The 14394-nt window shown below is 37.5% G+C and overlaps 1 protein-coding gene across 1 annotated transcript; it reads right to left on the reverse strand.

The window, feature by feature from the left end:
* Positions 1-6283: 6283 nt before the first annotated feature.
* On the reverse strand, positions 6284-7240 carry LOC130848028 (olfactory receptor 7A17-like). Its single transcript, XM_057725819.1, has one exon. The coding sequence runs from the start codon at positions 7214-7216 to the stop codon at positions 6284-6286; it is 933 nt and encodes a 310-aa protein (XP_057581802.1). The 5' UTR covers positions 7217-7240.
* Positions 7241-14394: the final 7154 nt, after the last annotated feature.

Here is a 14394-nt window from a genome sequence, read left to right on the forward strand (position 1 = left end):
CTTTTCGACGTAAATCACAGCAAGATTTTTTGATCCACCCCCTAAAGAAATGGAAATAAAAACAAAAATAAATACGTGGGACCTAATGAAACTTCAAAGCTTCTGCACAGCAAATGAAACTATAAGCAAGATGAAAAGACAACCCTCAGAATGAGAGAAAATATTTGCAAATGAATCAACAGACAAAGGATAAATCTCCAAAATATATAAAGAGTTTATCCAGCTCAATATCAAAACAAACAAACAAACAAATGACCCAATCAAAAAATGGGCAGAAGACCTAAGTAGGCATTTCTCCAAAGAAGACATACAGATAGCCAAGAGGCACATGAAAAGCTGCTCAACATCACTAATTATTAGAGAAATGCAAATGAAAACGACAATGAGGTATTACCTCACACTGGTCAGAAGTGCCATCATCAGAAAATCGATAAACAGTAAATGTTGGAGAGGGTGTGGAGAAAAGGGAAAGCTCTTGTACTTTTGGTGGGAATGTAAACTGATAAAGCCACTATGGAGAACAGTATGGAGGTTCCTTGCAAAACTAAAAATAGAGTTACCATATGACCCAGGAATCCCACTGCTGGGCATATACCCAGAGAACACCGTAATTCAAAAAGGCAATGCTCTCCAATGTTCATTGCAGCACTATTTACAATAGCCAGGACATGGAAGCAAGCTAAATGTCCATCAACAGATGAATGGATAAAGAAGATGTGGTACATATATACAATGGAATATTACTCAGCTGTAAAAAGCAAGGAAACTTGGACATTTGTAGAAACATGGATGGACCTAGAGACTGTCATGCAGAGTGAAGTGAGTCAGAAAGAGAAAAACAAATATCGTATATTAACACATATATGTGAACTATAGATAAATGGTACAAATCAACTGGTTTGCAAGTCAGAAATATAGACACGAATGTAGAGAACAAACATGGACACCAAGTGTGGAAAGCGGGGAGGGTTGGGCGGGAATGAATTGGAAGATTGGGTTACCAAATTGTACACTCTAAATATATACAGTTTGTCTGTTAACTGTATCTCAATAAAAGTAAAAAATAAAATAAGATAAAATGAAAATAAAAGTAAATTGACCCATGTACAGCTAATAAATAAAGTAAATAAATAAATAAATAAATAAATAAATCACAGCAAGATCTTTTTTGATCCACCCCCTAGAGAAATGGAAATAAGAACAAAAATAAATGAGTCCTAATGAAACTTCAAAGCTTCTGCACAGCAAAGGAAACTATAAACAAGATGAAAAGACAACCCTCACAATGGGAGAAAATATTTGCAAAGGATTCAACAGATGAAGGATTAATCTCCAAAATATATAAACTGTTACTCCAATAAATGTCACATATCAGCACATATATGCGGAATACAGAAAAATGGTACAAATCAACTGGTTTGCAAGGCAGAAATAGAGACACAGATATAGAGAACAAACACATGGACACCAAGTGGGGAAAGACGGGGGGTTGAGGGGGATAAATTGGGATTTTGGGCTTGCCATATATACATTACTAAGAAAAAAATCAAATTGTGCACTTTAAATATATGCAGTTTATTGTATGTCAACTGTATCTCAATAAAAGTTCTTAAAAACAAGCAAACAAACAAACAAAAACTTCTGATACCCAGAACTATAAGAAAATATATCTGATAATTTTAAGCAACTTTTGTGGGAGTATTTTACAATAGCAATAGGAATCAAATGTAGATATTTATTCAATAAAATTTGTAAGAATTGAGTTTAAATTGCTCAATGAATTAGCTTACCATAAGTAGGGTATTTTAGGTCAACAACCCATATTAAGTAGAGAAAAATCTTTTTAAATCAATTTGAAGACATTTCATTCTATTAGCTAATACAGTGAATTCCTCATTGTATTACATAGTTATAAATGTTGCCTGACAATGATGCCTTGTGACATTAGGATATGGCAAGGAATCCATTATGAAAATTGAGGTCACCCATTGTACTTTAAATTTTTGTACCTATAGTTCTACATTTTTTAATTTCATGTTAATTAAAGTGTTCATTCTTTTCACTTCTATTCTCTCCACCTTTCTCTTGTTTCCTTTCCACATAAAAGCTGGAATCCTAATCGTATCTGTGTGTGTACATATATCTGTAGGATTGTGCTTATTTGAAAAAAAAATGTAGCGAAATACACACATAGAAATAGATGCAACATTTACACTTGAGTGTTTTCCTTAGAATAAAAAATGGATTTCCAAATTCATTTAATATATTTCTCATAACATCTATATAAAGTTATGTTTAATATCCCATAATACCATCAGAAATGAGGCAGAGGCTCAGAGAGCTTAAAATTTTCATAATTACTTAAGGCATATAAAGTTGTGTGCACTGTTAAATTATACACAAATGGAAACATGCAGTATATTCTCTTATTTTTGTATAGCTACTTTAATTCATCAAATTGTACATTTTATGCAGTTTGTTGTGCATAATTATACTCCAATAACCTAACTAAATTGAAAAATATCTGATGGTGCATGGCTAAGGATTGAGTTTAGAGCATAGACAGCCAGTTCTCATTTAACAGGGGTGGGAGATATGTCTTCTGACTGGGAAGGAAGTCAAGCCTCATTTATGGATGTAGAAAGAGTGTTATTAAATTTAAGTAATTCACATGATAAACTCATTTTTTTCCTGTAAACAGAAGCTAAATCTTGATAAAGAATTATAGTTCATTGCTGATAAATTGATTCAAGATGAAGAGAACTACAGCCATACTAACATCATGGATAAGACTTAAAAACAGGATAGAGAATGACAGCTGACTACACACACATGAGGAGCACAAAGAGATCAGTACATCTCCCTAACATATAATTTCATCTGATAATAAAGGTATTATGGTACCTTATTTGAGAAAGAATGGCTTGTTATACACCAATAGAAAACTGACACAATAACCAACATGAACAGAACTGAGGGCAATTACAATAATCTGCAGCTTTTAATTTTTGTCACATGTTCTGATATTTGAAGTGAACATCGGTAGCCATCTGTTACTCAAGTTTATTTCAGGTAACTACAGGAACAAGTGACTACCTTGAGGTTCTCTGTTGTTGCAGAAAGGGAGACCCCTTCCAGCACCCATAAATGGGCTCTTGTCTAACACTCAGAAAGAATAAATGAAGAGACTTTGTTTAGAAGAGCAGGAGGAGAGCAGGCAGAGAGCAGGAGGGTTAGGGAAACCTCGAGGACTGCTCTGTCAGGTGGCTTGCAGTCCCGGGGTTTCTGGTGATGGGGTGGGTTTCCGGGTTGTCTCTGGCCAATCACTGTGACTTAGGGTCCTTTTCAGTGGCATGCACATCTCTCAGCCATGATGGACTCTGGTGAGGAGAATTCTGGGAGGTGGGTAGGACCTGTGGACTGGCATTTCCTTTTGACCTTTCCCGTATTCTTCCAGTTGGCGGCGACCTGTTGCAAAATAACTCATGCAAATTGTTATTGTCTGCCTGACCAAGGTGGGTGGTCACAATCTGTGTTTCCCCTAACACTTCTAGTAACTAGGAGACACAGAAGAACATGCATGTTTATGTAGAAAAACTGGTGACCCTGAATCACATGATTGGGCTGGATGTCGAGCTCTCTTGTGGATCATCCTCTGATCATAAGGAATGAAGGGGCTCCTGAGTATGAAGGAGATGGGAAATGGGTGACTTGACACGGTTCATTCACCATCCCTTTCATATTTATGACAAATATTAGGAAAGGAGATATATTTCATAGAACAATAGGAAGAGTCATATTAGTAGGTAGCATTAGAGGTTTTCAAGCAGAAACAGGACAATAATAAAGTAATGAAACATAAAATACAGTAAGCAATCCTTCACTTCAATGAATAAACCCATTCACTCATGGTCATCAATTTTCCATGCTTTAATAAATAGATGCACAACATGAAAAATAAATATTAAGCATAGTAACAAAATGCGAGATTTGACATTTTGCTTCCTCATATTTATGGTCATCTGAGACATTAAAATGGTATCACATCAATTTATTGCAATTTGTCTTACCATGTAGAGATATATATTTGACAATTAATTTTTGCCAGTGACTATGAGAGTCACTCTGGACACAGAGGTGGATAATTTAATAAAACAGAAGAGCAGTTGTAAAGCACAGTAGCATGTTTGCCATGTAAATGCCTTACATTAAGGTCCTGATTGTAATGCAAGAGCCAGAAATTCAACCCTTGATTTCTGAGGCATCCATTTCAAAGATACTCATGTTGAATAAACATATTGCCAGCTGTACCACACAGCAACTAGGTAAGTATTGAGGGCACCCCCACCCATGAAGTCTCCCTTTCAGAAAGCCCCGAATCAATAGATAACTGAACACCTGTGTGAATCTGCTTTTCCCTGGTCATGCCCTAATTCCACCTTATGTTTTAAATTCATCAATAAAGAGTGAATGAGCAGAATCCTAGCCACTGCACCCATAGAACCCAATAAAAGCAGAGCCCCCATTTGATGCTCTCTCTCTCTCTCCCTCTCACTTTCCATCTCTCTCTCTCCCTAAGGCTTAAGTGTATGGCCCTTAGTAATGCTGTGTACCCTCCAGGACCTGTGATCAGTAACTGTGTTTTTTGTTTTTTTAGGTTCCCCAGTAGATATTGCTGAGGGGCATCATGCAGTCATAACAAATATCAGAAGGGCCTGTCCAGCCACAGCACAGACTTAGTCACTAAAGTGTTTGTGTGATTTCTTTCAATAAGTAATATAGGCCAGGTGAGTGCCTCAGACACTCCTAGCCAAAAACCTCATTATCAATAATCTGATACTTAAATTAATTAATGTTGAAGTATACACTGTGAAGAACAGAAGTTAAGATGGCAATAAAAAATGGATTAAACTAAAATCTGTACCTTCATATTTTCCTCTACAATGAAATTACATAAATGGCCTTAGTTACCAAGTATGGTTTGTTTGTTTTTCCCATGTAAGTAATACACTCATACAGGAAAACAAGGGTAAAATTACATGGTATGATCTATGTCATTTGAGAAGAAATATTTTTTAAGAAAACTAAAAATAGAACTACCATACGACCCAGCAATCCCACTCCTGGGCATATACCCTGAGAAAACCATAATCCAAAAGATACATGTACCACAATGTTCATTGCAGCACTGTTTACAATAGCCAGGATGTGGAAGCAACATAAATGCCCATCAACAGATGAATAGATAAAGAAGATGTGGCACATATATACAATGGAATATTACTCAGCCATAAAAAGGAATGAAATTGAGTTATTTATAGTGAGGTGGATGGACCTAGGGTTTGTCATACAGAGTGAAGTAAGCCAGAAATAGAAAAACAAATACCATATGCTAACATATATTTGGAAGCTAAAAAAAATTGTACTGATGAACCCAGTGACAGGGCAAGGATAAAGATGCAGATGTAGAGAACTGATTTGAGGATATTGGGTGGGGGGTGAAGGGGAAGCTGGGATGAAGTGAGAGAGTAGCATGACATATATACACTATCAAATGTGAAATAGATAACTAGTGGGAAGCTGCTGCATAACACAGGGAGATCAACTCAATGATGGGTGATGACTTAGAGGGCTTGGATGGGGAGGGTAGGAAGGAGTCATGGGAGGGAGGATATATGGGGATATATGTATAAATACAGCTGATTCACTTTGCTGTACAGCAAAAAATGGCACAACAGTATAAGGCAATTATATTCCAATAAAGAGCTAAAATATATATATATATAAAATAAATAAACCTCCTAAATAAATAAATAAATAAATAAATAAATAAATAAATAAATGTGACACAAGGCAGCCTTGTGGTGATGGAATAGTTCTGTATTTTGACTATGATGGTTCTTTCATGAAGATACACATGTAAAAATTTGCAGAAAATTATTAAAAAAAAAAAAAGAAAGAAAACCAAGTTTCCCCACTTAGGATACTGAAAAGTTCAAATGTTTCTTGTCCAAGTCTGGGAAAAAAAAAAACAAAACAAAAACCTTGTGAATGTATGAATATGGACAAAGGGGAAAACTATCTACATATCAGATATATTAGAAGCTTAATAAAGTGAGTGACAAATTTTATAGAGTTGAATATAAACAAATGGAATTTCCAGTAAATAAATAGAGGAAGTAAATTCTACTTTAGCTATCTGATCAAAGATTAGCAATTCCTGATTCTGAGGCTTTGATCTCTAAAGTCATAGGTAGTTCTTGGGCCCCAGGACAATAGGCCCTTATATAACTGCCATCCCATTGATTCTTTTCAGAGCCCTCTTTAAGTCTTTGTTCCTCAGACTATAGATGAATGGGTTCAGCATGGGTGTGACCACAGTGTACATCACTGAGGCTATTGCACTTGACTGTGATCTGTGGGTAGTGGCAGAGCTAAGGTACACTCCTAAGGCCGTACAATAAAATAAGGAGACAACTGAGAGGTGAGATGCACAGGAAGAAAATGCTTTATACTTCCCTTGAGCTGATGAAATTCTTTGTAGGGAGGAAACTATCTTAGTATAAGAATAAAGGATACCAGTAAGGGAAACACCACCCAACAGCACAGTTCCAAAATACAGCACAATGTCATTAAGAAAGGCATCAGAACAGGAAAGTTGAACTACCTGAGTAATCTCACAGAAAAAGTAGGGGATTTCCAAGTCTGTACAGAAGGACAGCCATGATGCCATTAAGCTTTGTAACAAGGAATTCAGGGCACTCATCATCCAGGACACCAGAACCAGCAGTCCACAGAGCCGGGGATTCATGATGACTGTGTAGTGCAGGGGATGGCAGATGGTCACGTAGCGGTCATAGGCCATCACTGTCAGGAGAAAGATTTCCAGTGTAGCAAAGTGTAGGAAGAAGTATATCTGGGTGATGCAGCCTTTATAGGTTATAACTCTTTTCCCTGTCTGTATATTATTCAGCATCTTTGGGATGGTGGTAGAGGTGAAACAGATGTCTACAAAGGACAGGTTGGAGAGGAAGAAGTACATGGGATTTTGGAGATGGGAGTCTGAGCTGACAGCCAGAATGATAAGCAGGTTTCCAAACACAGTGATCAGGTACATGGAGAGGAAAAGTCCAAATATGAGAAACTGCAGTTCTGGTTCCTTTGATAATCCCAGAAGAAAAAACTGTGAAATTCTTGTATCATTCCCTGGTTCCATGATGTGGATTTGACTGCCAGGAAACACAAAACATTATGACTAATTTTCTCAAAAACTGGCATTTCAGACACAGTTGAAATTCTACAGTTTATATTTTGCATTCAAAAATCCATATCCATAATTTTTGTATAAAACTTCTGTATCAAAGTATCCTGTATGCCATCTCTCAGTAGGAATGCCTATTCCACTTTCAGCTTTCCCCCCTGGTTGTCACATGCATTACACTGTTAATGAGAAATTCAGAACGTGTCATACATAATAAGGGTATTTTGGTTTACTTTGTTCATCTCTGTGTTTGTGTTTTGGCACATGCATACATATGTATTTTTTTCTTAAATGTGCATGCATACTGGATAGCCTGTAGAAGACATGTTTTGCTCTAGTACACAGTCCAAAACATTTCTAATTAATTGCAATAATTAAAAGAATAGTTTAAAAAAAAGACAAGTTCCTGCTGAGGGAAATGCTATATAAATAAAGAGCTCAACAGAAGAGGCAGGTTGCAGAGAGAACAGGCAGCAAAATCATGGGACCATACCTTCTTTCTCCATTAAAATACTACTGGGCATATAGCCTGAGAAAACCATAATCCAAAAAGATACACGTATCACAATGTTCACTGCAACACTATTTACAATAGCCAGGACACGGAAGCAACCTAAATGCCCATCAACAGATGAATGGATAAGTAAGACGTGGTGCATATATACAATGCAATATTACTCAGCCATAAAACAGAATGAAATTTAGTTATCTGTAGTGAGGTGGATGGACCCGTAATACAAAGTGTAGTAATACAAAGTGAAGTAAGCCAGAAAGAGAAAAACAAATACCGTATGTTAATTCATATATATCTAAAAAAATTTGTACTGATGAACCCAGTGGCAGGGCAGGAATAAAGATACAGATGAAAGAACTGGAGGACATGGGGTGGGGCGGGGAGGCAGGGGCTGCGAAGGGAAAGCTGGGATGAAGTGAGAGCATAGCATTGACATATTTACACTACCAAATTTAAAATAGCTAGCTAGTGGGAGGTTGCTGCATAACACAGGGAGATCAACTCGATGACTGATGATGACTTAGAATGGTGACATAGGGAGGGTGGGAAGGAGTCGGGAGGGAGGGGATATGGGGGTACATGTATAAATACAGCTGATTCGCTTTGTTGTACAGAAGAACCAGGCACAACAGTGTAAAGCAATTATACTTCAATAAAGAGCCTAAAAAAAAAAAAAAGTGAGATCCTGATGAATGGGGCCTCACTTACTTTGTTCACTCTGTAATTTTGTCAGTCTCTGCACATATGAAGAAACACTACTTTAGAAAATGAAATTTTTAAAGTAAAAAGAATAGCACAGGGAATAAAACCTGTTTAAATATAGTGGATTGAAAACAAATTGGTTACACAAGATTGAATAAGAAAATAAGATGAACTTCTGAAAGAAAAAATATAAAATAACCACAGTCACATTAAAGACTTTTTACAATATAAATGAAATCGACAAAAGGAAAACAATTAAGTATATATATTTTTTAAAATTTAGTACGGGATGCAGTAAGTACAAATTATAATTTCAATCTATATGAACATATTTGATTATGCTTATGAGAAAGATGTAAGATATCTTTGTTGAGTGCAAAAGCATATGTTCAACAAGATGGTAGCAAATCATTGATATTTTAAAGATAGATACAATCACTGAAGGCAAAACGTAACAGTAAGGAAAAAACATATGAAATAAGATGGCAATGCTTCTAAAAGTTGGTTTGTTACTACTACAGATGCAGAAGAACTTTCTATGTTTAAAAAGCAAGGGAAAGGATGACAAAATATGAGCCCCTGATAGATTTGATCTCTCAAAATCTGAAAATTCTCACACAATCCAATGAAGACATTATACATACATACAAGAATTAAATGGAAAATAGCAAAGCTTTTCAAAAATTGTAATTTCATGTTTGAAAGAATGTAAAAAACATAATAAAAAGGCTGGAATAGGGAATTCAGATTAGGGGAACTGGTTGCTGTTTACAGCAGTTGTGGGTGAAATGGTGCCACAGAAATGGTGCCTGACACACCTGTGGTGGGGAGGGGAAGAGTGGGGAGAGTGAAGCTGCATGTGTTTCTATTTTCAGCATAGAAGACTTGTCAAGGTATTTAAAATACAGCTCATTCTCCCCTTCTTCCACACATTGGAGTGCAGTTCCTGGCCTTTCTCTTACAACGGGAGATGAAATAAATTATAAAGTAATTTATACAGTTTTTAAAGGGATTTAAAAACACTCAAGCACCAGTATATAAAGCAAAGAACATATATACACAATTTGCAGTACAGAAAGTAAATGGCTCATAAACCCCAAAATATATTTGTTCTCCCAGGTAATGAAACAATTGCAAAATAAACCCCTTTACCACAGGCCTGTTTGCATATTAAATGCAATACTTTCAAGTGACTACTCAGTGTGAGAGAAGGTTCTGTGAAAAGTGTGTCTCAAGAACTATAGTTACAAGGCAGTAGCTTTGTCCATTGATCTGGATCTTCTTAATGAATACAGAGTCTGCTCAAATATACCTCATCTTAAAAATTAAAAGTGAATAAATAAAATGTTATCACTTCACTTCAAACCCCTCCACACCTAATAGTCTATTTTCCTGCTCCCCTATACTGCAAATCTCCTTGGAAATGTTCAAATTTTACTGAAACCATTATGTCTCCCATTTCTTCTTGAGTTTCATTCAACTACATTTTAATTCCTAAACTTAACTGACAATAATAATCCTTGAATTGCTGAATCCAATAGACACTTTTTATTTAACATAATGAATAAACTGATTATAAATTAATGAGTCAATCAAGCAAATAAACATGGAGATCTCTCAGCTCTGGGACAGCTGTTTGCATTTTTAGGTGACCCCAGATAAATATTCTTGTGTTTCATTCCCTCTGACTTCCTCCTGCAGTGTCCACTGGGCTCTTGTATTCACCTGGATGGGAAGTCTGAGAGCAAAATCTCTGTGTGGAAATCAAAGTTCCTCACTGGATAGTTGATGATGGAAACTGAAGCTCTGTCTCCAGACAAGAAAGTACAAAAGAGTGATGCATAGGTCACTGAGCCAAACTTAGGAATCCAAATACAAAAATCATGCCTTGTCCAGCTTAAGTTTGAACATGCTCAGACATTACAGCATTGGAAGTATTTATAGTTCTGTATATTAAATGCATCTGCTTCCTATGTCTAGTCATTAACACATTTTCCTTTGTTACTCCAACCCCAAGCACATTTCCCCATGGGAACTTGTCTGGATAAAAGAGGAACTTTTTCCTGCTTATTTGTTGGTCCCAAGAGACCAGGCTAAAAGTCAGGTGAATCCAGTCCTTATTGCTACTTCATGAACTCCCCTGGCTTCTAGAGGTCTAACATTTTAAATAAAAATAATCCAACTGGAAAGGAAGAAGTAAACTGTCACTATTTGCAATTGACATGATATATAAATATATATATGTATATATATAAAATATATTTACTATATATATTATAAAATCCTAAGGACACCACCAAAAAATGATTAGAATAAATCATTTTAGTAATGTTACAAGTTATAAAGTTAATATACAGAAATCTGTTGTGTTTCTGTATACCAATAATGAACTACCAAAAAGAGAAATTAAGAAAAAAATCCCATTTATACTCACATCAAAGTATAAAATACCTAGGAATAAGTCTAACCAAAGAGGTAAAAGACTTGAACTTTGAAAATGATAACACTTTTATGAAAGAAATTCAAGATGACAAAAGCAAACTAACGGAAAGATATACCATGCTCATGCAATGAAAGAACTAATATTGTTTTCCTTTGTTTTTTTAAGCTCTTTATTGGAATATAATTGCTTTATACTGTTGTGCCAGTTTTTGCTGTACAACAAAGTGAATCAGCTGTATTTATACATATATCCCCATATCCCCTCCCTTGCACAACTCCTTCCCACCTTCCCTATCCTAGCCCTCGAAGTCATCACCCTTCACTGAGTTGATCTCCCTGTGTTATGCAGCAGCTTCCCACTAGTTATCTTTTTTACATTTGGTAGTGTATATATGTCAATGCTATTCTCTCAGAATTAATATTGTTAAAATGACCGTACTACATAAAGCAATCTGCAGATCCAATACAATTCCTATCAACATATCAAAGGCTTTTTTTTTTTTTTTTAACAGAACTAGGGGGAATAAGCTAAAAGTTGTATGGAAAAACAAAAGACCTGAAATAGCCAAAGTGATCTTGAAAAAGAAGGAGAAAGCTGGAGGTATAACACCCTCTGATATCAACATATCTTACAAAGCTACAGTAAGCAAAACAACATGGTACTGGTTCAGAAACAGACATATAGATCAATGGGACAGAATAGAAAGCCCATAAATAAATCAATGTTTATTTGATCGATCTATGACAAAGGAGGCAATACTATACAACGGTGAAAAGACAGTATCTTCAATAAATGGTGATGGGAAAACTGGAGAGCTACTAGCAAAATAATCAAACTGGTATAATTTATCACTCCATGTACAAAAATAAGCTCAAAATGGATTGAAAATTAAATGTAAGACCTGAAACCACACAATTCCTAGAGGAAAGCATGGGAAATACATTCTTTGACATTGGTCTTACCAATGTATATATATATTTACTCTGTCTTCTCAGGCAAGAAAAACAAAAACAAAAATAAACAAATGGGACCACATAAAGCTCAAAAGCTTTTGCAAAATGAAGAAAATGAAAAACGAAATGAAAAGGCAGCCTACTGAATGGGAGAAGACAATTCCAAACAGTGTACCCAACAAAGAGTTAATATCCAAAATAAACAAAGGACACATAGAAGTCAAAAATTATAAAATGTGTAGAGGAATGAATAGATAGTTTTCCAAAAAAGACATGAAAAGATGCCCAATATCACTAATTATCAGGGAAATGTAAATTAAATTAAAAGCACAATGAGATCCTACCTCACATCTGTCAGAATGGCTGTCATCAAATAGAAAGGAAATGAGTGTTGATTTGGACCAGGCATAGGAGATGTACACTTGGCAGGCTGCAACATTTGGGGATCTATATGAGTTCCTTTTGAGGGGGTACCTGTGAGCTGCAGTGAAGCCAAGGGAGAGCACAAAAATGGCATCCCTCCAGCTTTGTCCCATATGAGTTGTTCCATAGCTTTTACATATGTAATATACATGAAGCCTCCCCCTCAGGCTGAAGCCCCAGGACAAGAGGATGGGTCTTTTTTCACAGGAAAACCTGAGGAAGTGTTTCAGTCTACATTCTGTGACATGTCTTGGGGGTGGTAACTTGCCAAGAAGTGTTTCTCTGGTCTTTTTTAGTCCCATGGGTCCAGAAACACATCCTCCCTGGCCACCAGTGCGAGGTACTCAAGTGACATCTACTGTCTGTATTCTGTGAGCTTCCTGGATGCAGTGAAGCTGCAGGGAGCCAGGTCTTGTGCAAATCAACCAGTTTTAGGTGGAGGGAAAGCAGCAGGTATGTAGAGGGTGGATCCTGCTTCAAGTCAACATGAAGTAGGACCATGGATGAGCCCATGAGTTTGCAAACTCATTGGTTTCAAAAAGCTTGCAGGGGAATCTGGACCAGAGCAAGGCCTCTAGCTGCATGAGGGCCTTGGAAGGTCACCTGTGCAGAAGAAGCCTTCTGACTTCAGTGGGGCTACAGGAGAGTCCAGAGCCAGGAGCCCACTGGCTGCATTGGGGCTGTAGATAGCCTTTGGTGAGTGATCCCTCCATGGATGGAACAAGCCCACTGGCCACAGCAGAGACATGGAATAACATGTGTGTGGGGGGGCAAGTTCTCCAGTTTTACTGTGGCATGGGAGAGTTCAAGGCCCACTGGCCTCACAAGACAAAGGGAATCATGGGTGTAGGGCATTCCTGTGGGCACTGGCAACGTAGCTGGAGTGCAGTAGTGGCACCTGCCACTGACAGTGCTAGCAAGGTGGATTGACAGCACCAAACTGATGCCTGCCATTGCCTCTGTTTTCAGAGAAAATATCAACAAACCCTCACATCCCCAGCAGGTGCTTTCGTAACGTCGTTTAGGCAGTTTACACAATGTTGCTTTTGTGCTGGATCCTGGGGTGAGTGAATCTGCACATGAGCTCTTCAAAAGCAGACTTCTTCCCTCCCCCACTGACTTTCAGGTCTCTTGGACAGAAGCTCCAGTTTTTTTCTTTTAAACAAATTTATTTATTTACTTATTTATTTATTCAATTTTTGTCTGTGTTGGGTCTTTGTTGCTACACACAGGCTTCCTCTGGTTGTATTGAGCGTGGGCTACTCTTCCTTGTGGTATGCGGGCTTCCCACTGCAGTGGCTTCTCTTGTTGCAGAGCTCAGGCTCTAAATGTGCAGGGTTCAGTAGTTGTGGCAAGTGAGCTTAATAGTTGTGGCTCACGGGCTCTAGGGCACAGGCTCAGCAGTTGTGGCACACGGGCTTATTTGCTCTGTGGCATGCAGGATCTTCCTGGACCAGGGATCAAACTAATGTCCCTTGCATTGGCAGGCAGATTCTTAACTGGTTAAGGGAAGATCACCACCAGGGAGGCCCTCCCTAGTTTTTCAAAGTCACACATTTTAGTGACTTGTCTCTCTGGTACAGGTCTCAAGGGTTGGTGTGCCTGATGTAAAGCACAATCTATTGTTTTTCAAGGAAAATCTCTTTAAGTGTGAGATTCTGCCAATTTGTAGGGCATGAACATGAACATGCTTTATTTTTTTATTTTTTTTTTGTGGCACACGGGCTTAGTTGCTTAGTTGCTCCGTGGCATGTGGGATCTTCCTGGAGCTGGGATCGAACCCGTGACCTCTGCATTGGCAGGCGGATTCTTAACCACTGCGCCACCTAGGAAGCCCGAACATGCTTTATTTTTAAGCAACTAGTTTGGGAGTATTTTGTGGGATTTTAGACAGACTACTTCTCTTCTGCCCCTTTCATCTTGATGTGGTCCTATTATTGTTTTCATAGAGGAGCTATTAAGCTAGTTTTCAGGTCTTTTTCAGAGGAAATTGATCCATATGTAGCTGTATGTTTGGTGTGTCCATGGGTGGAAGTCAGCTGAATCTTCCTATGCTGCCTCCCCATGTCTGATATTAGCCCAATGTGACTCATTTATT

Source organism: Hippopotamus amphibius, chromosome 3, assembly GCF_030028045.1.
Source record: "Hippopotamus amphibius kiboko isolate mHipAmp2 chromosome 3, mHipAmp2.hap2, whole genome shotgun sequence".
NCBI lineage: Eukaryota > Metazoa > Chordata > Mammalia > Artiodactyla > Hippopotamidae > Hippopotamus > Hippopotamus amphibius.